Below are 19,284 nucleotides of genomic sequence, written 5' to 3'. Positions count from 1 at the left end.
CTCAATGGAGACCACTGTTCATTCTTCCATAAAAATGGTATGGTATGTTCATCGCATGGCATTTTAAGAGCATTCCTAAATTTCACAAGAACTCAAAAATGAAAGAAAACATTTTCTGCTCAACGCTGGTAGTGGGCTATAAACACAAAGCCTTTGTACTACATTTAAATCATGCAAAAATATCCTATAATTGGCTCAGAAGTCAGGGGAACTGGAAGAAATTCTATGCATTTTTATTAGTGAGGATAATTAATCATCACTTCAAAATATCAGTTTCATTACTTTAAATAATAATACAATCATCACTTGCAACATTCAGTTGTGCAACTGAACTCAGTTTAGCTCACCTCTGTAAACTTCCCAAATTGATTCTTTTAACCAAAATACAGGGAAAAAACCACCAAAATACAGGGAAAAAAACCTAACAACAGTGGTTTTTATGTAAAGCTTTTGGCCAGAAATGGAAATATTTCAGCCAAAACTCCTAAATGTCTTTCTTGACTACACTGCTAGTGACTCAACAATGCACCCACAGTGAGTCATCCTTGGTGCAGTGTCTGAAGCTTGCTCACCGCTGTCATGGAATACGTCATCTCCCTGAGTCTCCAGCACAGAAAGAGTGCAGGAGGTAGCAAAGCACCAGCTTTCCCAGGGCTCCACTGTAGCACCCCTAAATCTGAAACAACTCATTCAGTCTTTTCCTTCTGGCTTTGAGTATCCTGCTTCTCCACCAAACGCTCAAAAGGACGTTTCGCTGGTAAGTTTTCAACCATCCCTACAAATCCCCAAGCTCATGGAGTTTTACAGGGATTGAGTCTGGCTTAAGTGAGCTCATGCTAGGGATTTCAGGTGGTTTAAGAAAAGACTTTCAAAAATCAATTTCACTGAAAGCAGCACATGCCTTTTTGATCTTTTTTTCACATAGGTGAGACCTGATATTTTACCACAGCTAAACAAGAGACTGTTGCTGACAGGCTGCTGCTCTTTCAACACAAGACCCTCTGCTCTTCCCCCTTTGTCTCTCCTCTCTCCCACCATATTGATGCTCAGGAGTGAACTAGTTTTGATTGAACTATTTACCAGCTCTCTTGCACAAACCTTTTCTTTGCCCTCAAACTGTTAATCCTGCCACTAGAACCCTATTTTCTTAGCCCAGGGAGAATGCTGTCCCATGTGTAAAAGCCTCATGAGCCAAACAAGGATCCACCCTGACCATGGCTCTACACAACATTTAAGATAACAGAGAGCAGCAGTGCGTTTATAGGCCTGGTATGCAGCTCAGATACAGGATGTAGAAGGCTATGGTGAAAAACGGATTTTTAAAGGTGCCTTTGTACAGCTCTTTGTGCCCAGCACTCCTATGCTTCTGCTGGAGCTAACCAGACATACACACAGGGCGTAACACATTTGTTGGAAAACTGATCACTTAAGATGCTTCAAGGGCTTTTGGAAAAAAAAACCTCCACCCTTGGGCCTAAATGGAACACACTGAAAAATAATGGATTATGGACAATAAGGCACAAATGGATTATGTTCTACCTTCGTAGAACCATATTGGCTATCCCTCAAAAAGCCCTGTGGGTAATAGCTATCAACACAGTATCCAATCTAAATTTCCAGTTGTTTAATATAAAAACAGAGGAAGGTATTGGCTGTACCCTGTGTATCTGATCCAGATAACATCTGTGTCTGTGACAACTCTGATGTGTTGGGGTTTTTTAACTTCAAGCATCTGAGATTTGTCTGTCTAACCTTGGCAGTCCCCAGTTTTATCTACTAGACACCACCACACAATGGTTTACAAATAGCTTTTCTGCATGATTATACGAACAGTAACAGAAATAACAGGAAACTGTCCAAAGAAAAATAAAACTTTTACTCTACCCAGACTTCTCTGAGGTGCCTCCATCTGCTTGCTGTCAGCAATCCTGCAGATAAGATTAGACCTGCTGCTAAAACCTCCCAGTTTCCATTCTGCTCATTCTTTTTCCTTCCTAAAAAAGGCAGCTTATCTGCAGTTTCAGAAAGGCTTTGTACTGGAGGGCAAAAATTACTGTCTGTTAACAAGAAAGGGTGACCCTCTGGAGAGACTCATGTTGAAGTCCCTGATTTTGAGTATCAAATCATGACCTTGCACTCTTCCTCTCATTTGATCACCTCCATACACTGGACCAAATGAGAAGGTAGGTGTAGTGACAGAGCCCTCCGTAGGACACAACACTAACCAGGGGTAATCTTCTCTATACCTAAATCCAAAACAGCCTGGTGACGTTAAAAGCTCAAGAAAGAAACTCAACCCCAGTGATCACTCTGAAAACTTGAGAACGGAAGGTCTCAGAGGAAAAAGGCATGGGAAAAGAGATGTCCTTGGGGTTACGCCTTGGGACTGGGCAGGCACCAGTCCACTCAGTACTCATCTCTCTTGTTGACTTCCAGGTTCAGATGCATCCAGAGCACCTGTTGAAAGCAGCCCTGAGGTGCCCCTCTGAAAGCTTAAGCCACAACTGCGGCACAGCTTCAGACCCTCCCAGAAGCATGTGGGACACAGCCTGCCCCAGCACACTTGGTAGGTCAACCCAGCACCAGGCATGCCTCCGCAGCTAGCCCAGCGTACGGGTGCGAAGCCAGTCCAGCCAGAGCCCTGCCAGAGCCTGTTTTTTCAAAGCAGCAAGGACAAGCTCTGTCTTAGCTGCCTGGTCCCCTTTCCTGCTATCCTGATGACAAAACAGGAATCTTTCTCTGGGGAAAGGTGCGCATGCATGGAGGTGGTACAGTGCACGCAAACGTGGGTGTGAGTCAGTAGGCAGTATCGCTCCACCGTCACTTAGCACTGAGGACACTCCCAGGGCACAGCAAGCTCTCCTTCCTGCAGCGGCACTGACTCCGTCTCCAGGAGTGTGGCAACATCGGTTGTGCCCAGTTAGCAAAGTGTATCTTGAGTGCTGTAAATCCACACCCACATAGACACACTCCCAGCCTGCGCCCAACAGCCAGCGCAAAGGATCTGATCTCGCTGCAGGGCTTTTATTACAGCTCAGTATATGAAAGAGTTACAGTTGTGCCAGGTCTCAATGCCACTGCCCCAGCGACGGGGGCAATAGGTTTGATCAGTGCTTCTCCAAGCAGACAACAAGGTCCCTGGAGCCACAGCCCAAGGATCCTTTACCCTTTACTTCAGAGGACCAGGCGGTGTCAGGATTGTTGCTGGAGGTGTTCTCAGCCCCCATAATTTAGAAACTGCTGGCTCAGAGCAGAGGAAAGAAAGCTCTGAAAGTCATTCCTCTCAACTGCATCCTTATTTGCTTTATAGCAAGACATTATCTGGGAAAGGATATGGGACAGACCTCAAACATTCACTAAGGCCTCTGCATTTGATGTTGTTATCATGGGTTATTGCATTGGTACCTAAACAGCCTAGCTGAGCCCAGGACACTGCCACGCTGGGCATGCAAGCACACAGTAAGGGACCACCTCCAACCTAAAGCCTTTTATAGCTAGATAGAGGAGAGGAAAGGAAATGTGTGGGGAAGGATGCACCAAGAGATGGTGCCCAAGGTCATGTGAGACGAGTGTGGCCATCAGGGTTATAAACCAAACATGTTTTGCCCTGCTACCTTACTCCTCCTACTAAAAGTCTTATCACTGCTTGTGGGAAGCGTGTAATTTGGAAGACCCACCCTTCATTTAGTTAATATGATTGTTACCAAAAAAATTGTGTAAATAACACAGACAGTGTGTTCTACATTTCAGCATGCCACAAAATATATTGCACATTATTAATTTACCTCCTGGATTTATAAGACTGTGATGATTAGTGACAGAGAAATATGCCAGAAGAATACCAAATGAAAAGAAAAAACAGATATAAACAGATATAAAGAGATACACACTCTACTTGATCCCATTCTGACTGCACAGTTGGGCTCCTGGTCCCAGTTATGGCCCCAAGCTGGGTGATGCTGGCACAGAATGGTTTTCCCTGTTTCCATATAATGGTAACTGTTGTATCTGGACTTGTTACAATGGGGCACATTCTGGGTTTCCAAGATAAGAATAAGAACAAGCCTTTCTTCCCAGAGATATCTCCTGCCAGCCCTTTGATCTCCACATCTCTGTGGCTCCCTTGTGAGGCTTAAATACTAGCCTTCCCAGGGGCTGCAGGCAGAAAAGAAGTTGTAGACTTCTGGCAGAGCCCAGACCAGCAGCCCAAGCGCACCATACCACACTGAAGATGCTCAAACCATGGCTCACACTGAGCATTAGGGCCCGGACACTTGAGTAACCTGAACTCTTGCTTTGGGGAGGAAACGAGCCAGGCAGGGACGCTGACACCAGCGTGGTCTGCCCCACAACGATTTTAAGCAGTAGCTCATGAGCTTGGGAAATGTAGCCATTCCTGACATGGCAGATTCCTCCCAGCTGTCTCCAGAGCTGACACCACTGCTCAGCTTGTATGTTACAGGAGGTATGAAGGATCTGGTCTCATTGCTCCAAGCCCTACCTCCACATCACAAGTGTAATGGTCCTGCTTCACCCTAAGCACCTCTGCCCACAGTGCCCCACGCCTATGATGAAGCAAACTTACAGATCTGTGACTCTGGAGACCTCAGCATCTTCTTTGATTCCTGCCATATGGTTTTGCAGTCCTCCTGGAGCTTATAAAACCGCTCCTTTCTCCAAGAGCCTGACTTCACTTTCAGCAGCTGGCTGCCTTTCAGGAGGAACTTCAGATCCTTGTCATCTTTCAGGCCTGCAGAGAAACAGTAGTGATAATATTATAAGTCAACTCAAGAAATTATGCTTATAGGGTTTTCCCTTCCACAGGACACCAATCACAGACATAGACAACCACTGCAGTGTAGCCAGGTCTGGGGAGGACAGCAGAGGAAAGAGACCAAGAAATCCGCCATGCCACCCTTTATGCTCACAAAAGAGGCTGAAGCCTTGTAGATTTCTTAGGTTGACTCCAAACACAATTCTTAGTTGGTTTACAAACATAAAATACCTTCTTCCCGGCAAATATAGAGTAAACTTAGGATGCAAAAATTACAACAAACCAACAACATGTCAGTAAAAGCAAAGGAAAGCAAGCTGTAAAACTTGTAATTGGAGTGCTGTCAGGAACTTTGAAGTGATTTCAAATCTATTTTCTGACAAATTTCCTTTGTGGAAACAGGAATACACAAAGATATCGCTCTTCTTTCTCTAGCAAGCAGTCCCTTCCTATCCACATGGGAATTTTGAAGATCAGCGTCATAAAGCTTAGGACATACACAGGTAAGTTTGTTGCAGGTACCATCACATCAATAAGGCAGTAATAAGGTAGCAGCCATGCTCTCCTCATTGCCCAGCCAGTATCTGAGAGGACCTTTTATCTTTCTTACCCTACTAGGCCACCACATTGCCAAGTAATAACAAACAGAGCTTCTGGTTCCAGGAACTTCAGATTTCACATCTTAATCTAGATTCAGAAAAGCACTTAGACATCTAGAGAGGCAACAGGCATCTACTGAGACTTTGAAAACACAGATTTGGCATTCTACACGGTTTTGAATGTCTCAGCAGCATAGGACTTCCACATACCTAAATACTATGGAGAATCTGTCCCTCAAAACAACCATTAATTACAGATCTGGAGCGTGTGGGCTGGGGAGGGTGAGAGCATGAAACATGAGAAACACATCCTGGGCTTTCTGTAATAGGCACCTTGCATCTCTCTGACACTGCATGAAAGGCTGTTTCCAAGCCGGTGAAACAGCATTCAGCTCTGTAGTACTGATCAAGCACATCCCAACTCAATGGGATTTTTGCTCACCTTATCTTCACAACACAGCCACCTGACACTCACATTATGGGAAATTTCCCAGTGCTACGTAAACATAACGTGGGATCTCACAAAGCAGAAATCCAAGTTAACTGATTATGCAACAACATTTATATTGCAGTGTGGCATTTCCTTGTGACATTGGGTTTGTTCTCCTCTGGAAGACACTGCTGCCTTGAATTGTTTTTTAAACAGGGCAAGGCAATAAATTACTAAGCATCACTTCAGACCTGCTTGAAAAAACAAACCCAGGATGAGATCCAAGTGTCCAAATCCCCAAACTCCTGACAACTCATACAGTAAACCGAAGTGCCAGGTGCTGCAGAGCACCAAGGGGGGTCATGGTAGCAGCAGCAAAATGCAGCACCATGAGTTTGTAAGTGGGATACATTGGCCCAAAGAGAACATTTTAGGTTGCCAAAGAAAGCCTGCAATCTCCACCAGAGATAAATATTAGGGGAGTCCAGTGTTCACTCAGTGGGGCGCTCATACCATTTCACTGGTTTTGCAGATGCTAAGGAGCACACCCAGAGCTGAGCCTGAGTTGAAAGCGCCACAGTGGGAGCTGGAGATCCTGAAAAGGTGGATGTGGCCTCTCTCTTTCCTCTACATTCAATTAGCCATCTCATTAATTGTCTTCCCATGCTACAGCATCCCCTGGGCATCTTGGCTTGTCTGGTCTGGAGGTTCTCAAGGGGAGAATTTGAATGCTTCCTCCTCTAGAAGCCTCAGAAAGAAACTCACAGAGAGAAGAAAAAAAGTCACCTCCACAACACAGAAGAGTGAAAGATTAACCCCAGCCATAAGATCTGGGACACCCTCCGGGGTTTGGTGAGATCAGGCATACCCATGGGTTGACAAGAGGCCAGGCCAACCAGAGGAACAACAGACATCACAACAGCTTCACAGGTCTCCTGACTTACAGTGTTAAGGTCTCCCCTGCGAGGCAAAGGTTTTCCAAGTGCCGAGAAGGTATCACAAGACTTAGGCCTCACTAACATCTCTGTGTATCCCTCAAGAGTTCTGGAGAAGAAACAAATCTCTTCCTTCTCTCTATTCACCTACAACATTTCTGTTCTGGCTCCCAGCCTCATTCCTTCTCTTCCTTCAAATCCCAACCATGCAAGACATCACGGGACTAGGAAGAGGACATGCCATCCTAGGGTGACATAAGGAAAGCAGGAAAGCCATCAATTCCTTTGGGTGTCTATGTGCATAAGTGTGTAATGAGAAATCCCTGTGAACTGGGGCATGTTGTGTTACACAGACACTGCATGCAGCATGCATAATGTGTCATGCTACCTAGACACCCCAAAGAACGGCATCAATGTAATACAGGCAAACCTGGATGGGCACAGGCAGCAGCCAAGAGCAGCTTGCCCTCCTCCAGGCTGGATCTACACAGGCCAGACACAAGCTGGAGCTCAGAGCCCTTTGCCCTGCTCACCAGCACAGCCCAGTCAGTGCATTAATGTGGGTCAAAAACCCCCTTCCTCTTCAGAGGATCTAACTGTGGGTAGGGAGCAGCCCTCCCACTCATTCTTGGCCACCATGCCTGAGGATCAGGCCAGGTTAAATGACTCAGCAAAGGAGGCCACTGCACTCTGCAAGAGCAAGAGGGAAAGATGAAGAGGGATGGTGCATGGTGAAAGCATGGCAAAAATTAAAGATGGCACAGAGCCTGAGTCAGAGGGCAGTGAGAGAAGCCAGGGATGGGATGGAGACAACCTTGCCTCTAGGAGACAGCGAGTTTGCCCAGGAAAGGGCAAGAGGGCTAGTCATGGGTGTCTAACAGCTCCGTCATTCCTTTGATGTGGGAGGCCTTTCAGATAGAGAGCAGTCACCCAGAGTTGACCTCTGCCGGTGGTGACCCCAAGTACCGACTGAAGACCTGACGGTGGGCCCAGAGGAAGGAGTGGCATCCCCTTAGCCAGGTGGGCCCAGTCTGTTTCAGGTCTGCTTTGTGTCTGCCTAGCAGCAGTTCAAGCTCCGACACCTAAACCGGCCAGGAAAGAGGGCCAGTTTTAAAGAGGGCCAGTGTTTTGGGTCCTGCCCCCTATATCCAGTACAAACACTGCCACAGACTCTTTAAATGACCTTGGGTGAGTCACTTAGCTTCCCTACTCCTATCTACAAAGCACCAGCGTTTTGTTACATCAGAGATGGAGCAGAAGATGCTCTGATCTGCTGAGACAGGAATGACAAACACACCCCTCATGTGCCAGTGGGACATTACTCTCTCTTGGTCATTTCAACTGCTTTCTAGAAAGAAACACCTTTTCCCAGTAGAAACCTCATTTCAGGTTTTGTGCCTGAACAAGCTCCTGAGGATTTCTGTCTAACAACCCCACAGAGCTGAGGAGGTTTGTAGTCCAGACCTTCATCTCACAGCAATGGAGACTTGCATGAAAGAAACCAGAGTCATCATACAGATATATGATTTAAAATTTTAAAAACACTGGGCAGCTGGACAAGGGTATTGGTTTCCAACTATATAACAAGACTAGGCATGAGAAGCATAATCACCACACTGAAATAGATGTCCAAACCCTTCCTGAGACATGTGTCTTGCTTAGCATCCTCTGTGAAATACCAAATACATACTTGGCATGCAAAATTGCAGAGTGCGTTTCAAGGGTCAGGCCCCCCTCCTCGCAAAATATCAATCACACACTTTCTAGACAGAACATATTTAGTGTGCAGTAATGTTCAGAGTGAAAATCATGTTTGGCAAAGGTAGGAGCGCCTCAAGCACACACGGCGCTACAATAACTGTGAAGTTAATATACTGCACTATGAAGCTTCAGGCCCTAAGACATTGAAAACGTTAACCTTTGTCTTATCAATCTCAGGTTTACAGCAAGCAGGAAACAATAAAACAATAGCTGTCACGGTAGAAGCGAGACTTTGAGTTCACTAAGGAGATCAAATGATGACCAGAGAAGAGAGTGACAATCCATATTTCTGCATTGCTCACTCACAAATCTGCTGATCTGATATAAACACATTAATTACAATTGCTATAAAACAAGCCTCGTCCTGCTTGCTCTCACCTCTCCCACCTGCTTTAAGACCAGACATAACTCAGGTTTGCAAGTTTAAAAGGGCAGAAAGCCTTTCTGATTAAATCTAAAGAACTCGAGTGCGTAAACGGTGATTTTCCATTTCTACCAGCCCTGTGTAGCCACAGAAATCAAGGGACTGGCATCCACTTGTGCTGTCTCTCCAGAGAGCAGGAACCAGCAATAAGTTCATAGCCACACACAGAAATATGAAACTCCTGAGTTTCCTCTTTCTTTTATCTGGTGAATGCAGACCTCTGAGTGGTTCCACGGGCTCTTACAGCAAGTGGCAATATACCACTGAGAACTCCTAAAATCAGGCAGGAAAAGGGCACTGCCTTCCCCAAACACCCTCAAGCCACGACAGTTCAGAAAGCCCAGCAAGAGATTTGGAAACCAGCCCTTTGCCAAAGAGGTCCCACGTTCTTTGATGCCTCAAACGAAGCGGTTTAAACATCTGGCGGGTGGGTACAGGCAAAGGAAAGGAAAAGAAACCTCGGGAGTTTAAAAATAACCTTGGAGTTGCCTTTAGGGTGGAGCACTGCCTCTGCGCAGGGAAAAGAGGCAGAAATGAAGCGGCTGCCAGCGTGTGGAAGTGCCGAGGGTCTGGCCAACTTGTCCCTTACCCAGCCTGATGCCGTTCAACGCGGCCACTCTACGGCTCTGCTCCCGCAGGATGTTTTCCTGGGACACGCTGCGCTTGGGCTGCCGTCGGATGCACTGCATGGTCCAGCGCCGTGCTCAGGGACACGCGTGGGGCGTCGGGCAGGATGGGGGGCCACGCCACCCCCGCGGGGATCCCAGCTCATCCAGGAGCCTCCGGCGTGCGCGGCGTGAAACGGGGCTCCACGGAGGGAGCGGGGCAGCGGGAGAGCAGGCAGGGGAAGGCAGGGGAGGGCAGAGTCCAGCTGGGGGTGGGACCGCGGGAAGTCTCTCCTCCTGCTTTGCTCACCAGCACGCACTGGATGCAAAATTACAGCAAGGAGCCTGCCGGCAGCTGCCTAGGTAGAAGGAACATGTTTTCCTACAGTCATATGCCAGTGGGGTTTTCGGCATCATTTCCAGGGAGCTGGAGGAGTCCCAGATACTGTTTGCGGCTCCTAATCAGTGCCCAGGGCACAGCCCTGCCTGCCCACAAGCGCCTGGATCAGGGGAAGGCTGCTCCACCCTTTCCCTTCTGTGCAGAGCTGCTCCCTGCCGTTCTCACCGACGGGCACTGGAGAGGGAGCTAAAACCACCTTTTAGCCAGGCCAGACGTAGCCCAAAAGCTGCTCGGAAATTGTGCTTTAATGCTTTTCCTTTTCCACCCAGAGAAGAGCATTTTCCTAAGCCTCTGGAGCAGATCTTCTCTGCCACCGACTTCCGGTATGACTTGGGTGAGTCACTTATCCTTCATTTCAGCATAGCTCTGACAATTCTTGTCATATTTTTGTAATTCGAATTTATCCCATAGTCTGGTACAGAAATATGTCCCCATCGTGGTTTCATAAGTCACTGATAATGCAGAATCAGAGAATAATTCAGGCTGGAATGGACCTCTGGAGCTCTCTAGTTCAACCACCCACTTAGAGGGGTCACCTTCAAAGGCAGATTGGGTTGCTCACAGCCTTGTCCAGGTGAGTTCTGGATATAGAAGGATGGAGACATCACAGCCAATCTACATCCCTGTTCAAGAGTTCAGATGTTCTTAGTGAAGAATTTGTTCATTACGACCAGTATAAATTTCCTTTGCTGAAACTCATGACCATTGCCCATTGCCCTACCAATGGCTGGGACTAAAATCCGTCTCTTCCCTAGCCATGACCCCTTCTGCAGTGAAATACAGCAGCTATGCTTATTAAGCTGTTCCATCCTAGGTCAGACCTTGTTACAGACTAGGGCTTTTTTGTCATTGCCTTTGCTGGCTGCTGCCCTGCCAGGCAAGCCAGAGGTGAAGATACTGCAGGGAGATGGATGTCACCACCAGGGGTGAATGTCCCTTACTGCAGAATCAGCATATGCCCGAAAAATGTCACAGCAAACTACATGTCACTGTTTCTGCTGGAGATGTTACCGAAGGCTCTCCATCGCCAGCCCTCCATCATATTCAATACAGGTTTTAGAAACATAATCTCTATATCTGGTGACTGGCAATCCAGCCATCTCCCTCTTCTTTCTCCACATCCTGAAGGAAGCCCTACCAACATTCACAAGCAAGCACAGAGGACAGGATTATTTGACTAGCACAAGGACAGGATCAGAATCATTAATCGCTGCCATATGCCGCAGGTAAGAAACTCTCTGGGGACAAGGCAGAGCCATTGCATGGCCTTGAACAGCAGTACAACTAATAACACCTTATTTACACATTGCAACTACAAATGACAGGCAGTGAAGGAGCATAAAGGCTTTTTCTGGATGGGACATTTCAGAACACAATAGCCAGGCAGTCAGTAGATGTCTGAGGAAACACCTCCAGCTTTTTCTGAGCCCCCTACACATACAGGGGCTGGGTGTTGGAGCCGTAATCTCTGTAGTGCTCCCCTGAGAGCTGGGAGCTTTGCTTTTCCCTGGCTAGGAGGTGGGCACCATGATATGTAACGGCTAGATGATATTTATTAGCTAGCAGTCTCTGAGCACTTCCCATATTTCACATTGTACTGAAGAGAACTGAGCCAATTAAATGAGTGGGGAAGAGTGGTCTCCCGTACTTGCCTTAGCAAAACAATTTGCTTCTGTGCACCAGCGCTCCTGTCCAGAAGCAGCCAGAGTCCCATAGGGATCCATTTGGGAGCACACAGAGCCCCTCTGCTTAATTTTCCTCTTAATTCCTATTAAGTAGTGCCAGTGACAGCACTGCTCGGAGCTTTCCAGGCCCTCAGAGAATATTTACCATACTTATCCCTGAAATCTGCACACACGCAAAGCACAGGGTCGGCATTCACCGAGTTTATATACTTCTCCAGAACAACAATGTGCAAGTTTTACTGTTGTGAGGACTTCAGAGATGTAAGGCAGTTAAAATCGGCTTGTTTTTAAAATGACCATATGATCATTGGGCCAGAAATGCCCTGCTTTGGGAAACAACAGATCTGGATGTATTGTGGTCTTGAGGTCATTCAAAGACAATCTCGTATCTCATAGATGAAGCCTGATGGGTAAGCATGACACTGTGGGTTACATGGCATTGCTTATTGATGTTACATGATGCTGTGTCACGCTCCAGTGCTGGAGGAAGTGATTCCTGCAAATGGCTTAGGGACAAATTCTCCAACCCTTATTCACTGCAGGTAACACCTGACTAGGTCCAAAGCCTGCAAACACTCAAGCATGCAGTTTTACCTATATAACCAATCCCACTGAAATAAATGGCACTAGTCACATGAGTGAAGTTATTCATGTCCCCGTGCCCAGGTTAAGGGCTGTGCTAATCATCCTACTGATTCCAGCTGGATTACTCACAGAGCAAATGGAGATCAATGTGAACGAGGATGTCAGAACATGGTCCTAAAGTCAGCAAAATGCTTTTAATATCCAGGAAACAGGCACTTGAGATAGAAAGGCTGTAGAATCTGGTAGGAAATGTGCTATGTGAGAAAACTATTAATGCACAGGCTGCTCTTCAGACGGTTTCCAAAATGAATTAATCTCTATCGCATCCTTATACAAAGAAGCTAAGTAAGCACTATTACCACTTCACAGAGGAAGAAGCAGATTAGTTTTGAGCTCTTTGGGGCTGGACTTGTTCTCCCATCACCACAGCGTTTGGGCAATGCCAAAAGCAGTGCAACCCTAATACTGATTACAGTTTCTTTACACTACCCTGACACAAATGACGTGATGGAAATCAGTTGCTGATTTGCCCAAACTTGTGATAATTTAGGACTGCAATGAAAATACCTATGCTGGCAATGACCTCATCTTCACTTCCCCATTGCATCATGCACATGATGTAAATTATTATGACTCATAATGCCTGTGACAGTTACATAACAAATAACAAGTGTCATGTTATTTGTGGGAGTGGGAGATTTTCCCACTGAAAAGGGCCAAAGGCTGTGCCTTGCTCTATGTTTGTTTCCAAGAAGAAATTATCTCTTACATGATGCCATTCTTTGCAGAAACACTGTAATTTCATCTTCCCTTCCAGTGAAATTCAATACAATTATTTTAATAATTGTAATGGCACAATCAGAGTGTCACTGCTTATTAATGAACTGTAATGTCTATCCCTACATGTTTCTAGTCCTCAGCAAGTGTGAGACCAATTCAGTCCAGGTGCACTCAGAATCAATGAGAGTTTGGAAAAGCTGTAGTTCAGCTGGTCTGTAGTAAAACAACAACCTTCCATCCCTTGTCAGAGTGAAACATCAGTCAGAAACTCAAGTTCCTGATGGTAAATAAAGTTCAAGGATTAATTCTGCACACCTAGTATGAGGCATATGGTCAGTGCAGCAGATGCTTGGAAACAAGCACAACCAGCTGCAGTACTGGGCAGTGGCTGCTGTTCAGAAAAGCAACAAACCTGTCAAGTGGCAAGGATTTTGTAGGTTTCTCCAGTGCTTTTGCAAATCATTGATGTCACCTGTGAAGTGCAGAGGCACCTTTTGGTCATTTGCCATCATCCCATGGTTGTATTCAACCTGGCTTTTGTATAAGCTCTTTAGCAGTTTTGTGCCTGGTATCAGTGTAGTACCAGCAATGGCAAGTTGCCTTCCAGCCAAGACTCTGCCAGAAGGACAGGACAGCGAGGCTCCTTCCTTGCCTGTAGGGTCCCACCTGCCCTGCCTTTCCCTCTGGAGTCCATTCGTCACTTCATTCTGCCCTCTCACATCCCACCCATAGAAATCTTGCTCCTTCCTTGTTACCTCCAGGACACCACTCGCTGCTCCCAGCTTTGTTCTCCCCAGCCATGCCTCACACCCTTCGAGGACCAGGCCTTGTTGGCACAGCAGAGCTTGAGAACAGCCAGTTTCTCATCAACAACAAAAAATGCTAATAGCTCCTCTACGCCACCACTCCCCTCCTTGCTCCATCCAGGGAAGTGGGGACCTGAGAGTGGGTGCTGAGACCATATGCATTGGTGCATCTCAGCCCAAAGATGATGCTGCTTTACAGTGGGTGTATCTCTGGTGCATGTGCTATGTACCAAGTTCCACCTTGTGGCGACACTCAGAATGGGCTTCTCCACAAAGCCCGTGGCAGCACCAGCAAACCTCTTTCTATTCTTTACATTGGCTTTTCTTCCCCGTTCCCCTTCCAGGATGCTTGACCGGTCCTGCTGAGCCAGGGCAGGATGACCTTAAAGTTTCAAACAGATATTCTCCCCAGGTATCATGTTATGGCTGTCCTTCAAATCACTGCTTAAAACCTTCCTCTCCTGGTATGCTGGCAAGAAGCCTTATGACGGGCAGGTTTCTGATGCACTGAGGTGACCACTGCCACCTTGCTCGGTATTTCTCAGCCCCACTTTCTCTCTGTATCCTTTGGCTGTTTAACCTTGTGTGCAAGGTCTCTGGGAGGAGAATGGTCCCTTCTCCAGCTCTGCTCTGATCAGTCCACGCAGCCCGACCCTCTTTCCCCAAAACAGGCTGACTATACCCAGACTGCCTACTGGGAAGGATTGCAGGCCCACACTGGATCATGCTATGTGCTAGCTTGCTATGGATCAAAACCAAGTTGGGGAATGTGCTGGCAGTTAAACGGTGCAGAGCCCTGGCCCTGGTTTGCATAGATGAAGCCAGGCTGCCTGCTCAGCAATTTCACAGACAATTCAAATTGTGATCTTTATTCGTGAAAATCTTCATAAATCTTTGTGCCAGTCTGGGTCATTCAAAGGGGAGCCTGGATCCATGCACAGCACAGGCTGTGACCCATCAACAGCTACTGCCCTGCACTCTTGATGAAATCCAGGCAAAACACCTAACTAAAAAGTTCATTGCACTCAGGAACGCAAAACCACACTGAAGGTTTGGTTCGATCCTTCCACTGGTCCCTCCGTTACAGTGCACACCATAGATTTGGCTGCCGTCAGAGGCACTAAAACAAACGCTGGCTTGCAGTAAATTACAGCTTTTCCAGTATTTGGTGTGAACAGTGCGGGAAGAAAGTACCTGAAAAGGACATCAACTTGATGGATAGGACCAGCATCAATAGCCAGGAGCACTCATGCAGCTTAGTTGCCTGACTCCTAAGGCATGTTTCTAGGCACATGCTGATGAAGATGTTCTTTTCATAAAACTGAAGTCAATTGTAGGTAGGTCCCAGGTTCATTTTTATTAAGGACACTTAGCAGCTTTTCTCAACATATTCTTCAGAAGCTGAAATTTCTTCCACAGATGAAATGCAGGTCACGCTCACCATTCTGTAGCAGGAAAAAATTTGTGCAATAATTCAATTGCACAATTGAATTATGCAAAACTAGGGAAAATGTCATTTTTTCCCCTCAAAGTGATTTATCTGGAATTTCAGCACTCTATAAATTTAGCCAAAAACAACCAACTCAACTTGTTTGTTGAGTGTGGTGTCTCAATACAGGGCTTTAAAAGGTACCCATGTGAGGGGCAGCCTGAGCTGTGAGATTTTTCACACACACATTGTCTAAACTGGTTCGTTTAATGCATGGAAGTACCTCAGTTTAGAAGAAATTGTGGCAAAATCTTCTCTACCTGCATAAAAAAAAAAAAACAAACACACACACACAAAAAAAACCTCCACGTTTGACCAAGGTCTGCAGCTTCCTGTTCTGGTGGGCTTGACAGAGCAAGGATTGAGACCCTCCACCCATGGTAAGGACCTAGGGGACGCAGGGGCTGGGGATTAGTCTCGTAGTATTTGTATATCTATAGCACACTGAACAAGGGGCCAGGGGAAGGCAAGATACAATTCACCTGTCTAGATTGCTATAAGCCTAAAATTTCTTGCAGGTACCTACATTTAGCCAGCTGAATCCCACCCTGGATGATCAAATCACCAAGTATTTGTCTGCAGCTATCATTCATAAATACCTGTTTATATATGTCGATCTCCCTGTAAAGGAAACTATACTTGGCTCCCAAATCATCAACACCTTTGGCTCCCCAGAGCTGCCTCTCCAGTCAGCTGAGTTTCTGGATCTTGCACAAACCATCTCTTCTCCACATACCTCTCCCTTTTGTTTTTCCCTGTAGTTGACTATATCCTTTCATCTCTTCTACTTGCAACAGCTTTCCAAGCAACTGTGTTTCCTTCTTCCTCCTCTGTCATTTCCTCTTTAAAATCTATTTTTCCCCAAGCATCCTCTTGCCCAAACTCATCTGCATTTGGGCCTGATGCTAGGGCTTTGCACACCGGCAACAATTTCAAAACCAGCTGCGGGCTTTAGTTTTACTAGAAGACATTGCTTAGATTGGAAAACTAGGAGCTTTTGTATCACAATTAAAAAAAGACCCGAAATGAATTTTACTTATCCTGTCTGAAAAAGAGACAAGTTGTATGTTTAATGCACTGAGAAGTGTCAGTATCACAAATTCTTCCGCACTACTAGAAACTCTACAGCTCAAAAAAACCCCATGTAACGCATCAGACACAACCTGCATCAAATTGGGTGTGCTAGAAGCCTTTTGTTTGTAGGAAAGGAGATTAAGGTCACAGGCTGCTTCAGAACAGATCCCAACTGATCCCAAGCAGCATTATCTCCACCCACGGAGGCTGAAGTTCAGAAGGTGCTTCCTCAGTGCTCCCAGCTAAAAAGGGCAGGTGGAGATGATTCACTTGGAAATTTAGAAGTTAATCCTCAGGAATACCTGACAGAAGAAACAAGGAAATGGCCTGGTTTGTAGGATTTTACTAACCCTTCCTGGCTGATTCTCACCCTGGGATGCAGCAGAGGGCCTTCCTATAATGGGGCTGTGGCATTCCCTGCACAATGTACACACTGTCTTGGATGAAAAAGTCAGTGTATAAGAATAAGGCATAGTACAAATTAGCTATTCTATAATCTGTGTGAGCACAAGGGCTCCCAGTTCAGAAACAAACCAACTTCATGAGGCAAGAGAAAGATTATTAATAGCCCACCGAGTTTAGCAGATGCATTGCATACTAAATGTAGATGACCCCTTTATAAAATAAGCAACAAGAAACCCATCCAGCTGAATTAAATGCATTCAAAATAAAAGGCACAGACCGCTAAATCACAGCAGCTGCTGTGGCTCTGTGGGTAAGGGAGCATGCTCAGTTTTCTTCCCTGCTCAGATCTCCATCCAAATGCAGAGTAAACAAAACCATGTAAACTTTTCAGAAACTCTCATCTACAGTAATACCCACTTCTGCTACCAAAACGTATCTCAGGTGTCTCCTACTGACTGTCAGATATTTTACTGAGACTGAGCCACGTGCCTGTGGTTAGTTCTGGCATGGTAAATACAGACGTTTTACCTATGTTGGGAAAAAAAAAAAGAGAAACTAAAGAAACTGAGTTTCAACATACAGCCATAAACAAAACATATCTGTCTATAAACCACAGTATCTGAGAAATTTCTGACAAGCTACATAGCACAAATCTGATCCTGCTAACGAACAAACATGTGAGCAACTTTTCTTGTCTAAGTAGCCTGGCATTCAGAGTGACTTTGGCACTTGTGCGTGTTATGTGTCAAGGAATTTCAGTAAATACTTTTTTAAAAAGCTTGGCTCATTCAGCACTTGTGTATTTTTCTGCTTGAGACAAGAAAACAGATTAACAAACAGCCACTGAATTCTTCTTGGTTCCTAGCCTCAGAAGACTCAATAATAGTCACTGAAAAATGACCCACAGGCCAGAATAGGAAATATTTTAATAGTTCCAGATGTATTTCTTAGCTTTCTTTCCCCAGTGGTTATATAATGAATGAGATGCCTACAAAAAAGTGTAACATTAACCTCTGTTTCACCTTCCTGTCCAATTTCTGGCATCTGGGAAAATCACAGCAAAGATTTATCGAGCCTGGGAGAATCTTCTCACATTTCTCCTTGTAGTGCTAAACTGATTATGTTCATGGTCAGTCACTTATTGGTCTATTAATTTTTTTGTTTCTTTGTTTACAGCTCAGCTACAGTAAGAAAGCAGCTATCTCATGAACTAAAAATAAGCACTGCTGACTTTCCCCATTTCTGTGGGATCACAATATTCCATTTCAACCTGTAGCTATCACAGTCCTGAGTTGTTTCTTCTCATCTGAGTAAGTAAAATACAATGAAGAGGTAACAAAGCAATCTATTAAAAGTCCATCAAGGGAATAAAGAATATTTCATTACCCTGTCTATAAGACAAGCCTCCCAGTCTTGGTACCAATTGAATCTTCCTAAATCTCACTTGCTAGAATGGCAGAGAGGATTTCTTCTTTTTTAGAAACATTACTTATTTTGTACTTAACATTTATAGTCCTGTGGACAGACGTTGAGCTGAGGTGATTTATCCTGTCTCTGCTGTCTTCACCAAAACCCATGAGTTTACTCAGTTGAGCATCAGTCTCACCCAGTTTCACCATAAAGGGGAGGAGATCTGCATCAACTTTTCTGGACTTGCAGACACGTATCCAGACAAGCCACCTTTCCTACCCACACAGCTAACCCTACTAACAGAGAAAAATCTGTTGTCTCTCTCTGTAATACCGACAAAATGCTGCATTGCTTCCGAGTGAGAGAAAGGGGAGGCAAAGGAGGCGGGGAGAAGAGGGGAAGAAAAATAAAGCTCTTGGACGAAACAAGAGAGCCGAAATGCAAGGACATTTCTACAGACTTACTGTTGCAAGCGAGGAAAGTGCCATTCAATTCCATTGCCGCAAAACAAGTCGATGTGCAGCAGCAGAAAGGGCTCCGGGAAACAGCTGTGCCCAGATGTTAGCACTGGCGCGGGGTGGAAGCCAGACCTGCGAGGCTCCCTCTGCTCCCGTAATCCCCAACGTCAGCTCCCTTCGGAGAGGCCTGCTCCTTCCTCTTGGCTGGAAATGCGTCTTCGCTATGACTCCTCATTTATTTCCCTCCCGCACCCGCACGCCGCCGGCCCAGCGCAGCGAGTGCGGCCGAGCGCCCCAGCCCAGCGCCGGCGGCCCCGCCCCGCCCCGCTGCCCCCCCGCCCCGTGCCCGCTGCGGCCTGACAGCGGAGCCGCCGCGCCGGGCTGCCGGCTCGTCCGCAGCCTCTGCTCCTTTCCAGCAAGGATTCCACAAGTCACAGTGCTGCAGATCTGTCTTTCCGGCTCCCCAGGTCATGGGAAGGGCCTTCAACAGATGCCGGTGGTCGGGGCCTGGGTGTAAAGAGCTTTTAGACCCTCCTGGGGGCATATTTCTTTTTGCAGGGAGCGGGGGAACCAGGTCAGAAATTGCCAATGTAGGAATAGAAGCTGTAACCGCAGCTCGCAGAGGCATGAGTTTAAAGCCAACGAAAAGTTACAAGCTTTGTAT

General features: G+C 46.1%; 1 protein-coding gene across 2 annotated transcripts in view; it reads right to left on the bottom strand.

The window, feature by feature from the left end:
* Window positions 1-18,921, bottom strand: part of PLCD1 (phospholipase C delta 1) — a 56,401-nt gene extending 37,480 nt beyond the window's left edge. The window contains exons 1-2 of one of the 2 annotated variants that reach the window (XM_056336304.1): window positions 18,627-18,921; window positions 4,586-4,750 (exon numbers count right to left, since the gene is read on the bottom strand). In XM_056336304.1, coding sequence (XP_056192279.1) covers window positions 4,586-4,750; window positions 18,627-18,660 — 199 coding nt within the window. In that variant the 5' untranslated portion in view covers window positions 18,661-18,921. Of the gene's footprint in view, window positions 1-4,585; window positions 4,751-9,512; window positions 9,797-18,626 lie in introns of those variants that run through there. The other variant, XM_056336303.1, reaches the window with a different exon arrangement.
* Window positions 18,922-19,284: the final 363 nt, after the last annotated feature.

Source organism: Falco biarmicus, chromosome 4, assembly GCF_023638135.1.
Source record: "Falco biarmicus isolate bFalBia1 chromosome 4, bFalBia1.pri, whole genome shotgun sequence".
Lineage (NCBI taxonomy): Eukaryota > Metazoa > Chordata > Aves > Falconiformes > Falconidae > Falco > Falco biarmicus.
The sequence above is the reverse complement of the archived record's forward strand: the minus strand, read 5'-3'. Positions and strand labels throughout refer to the sequence as shown.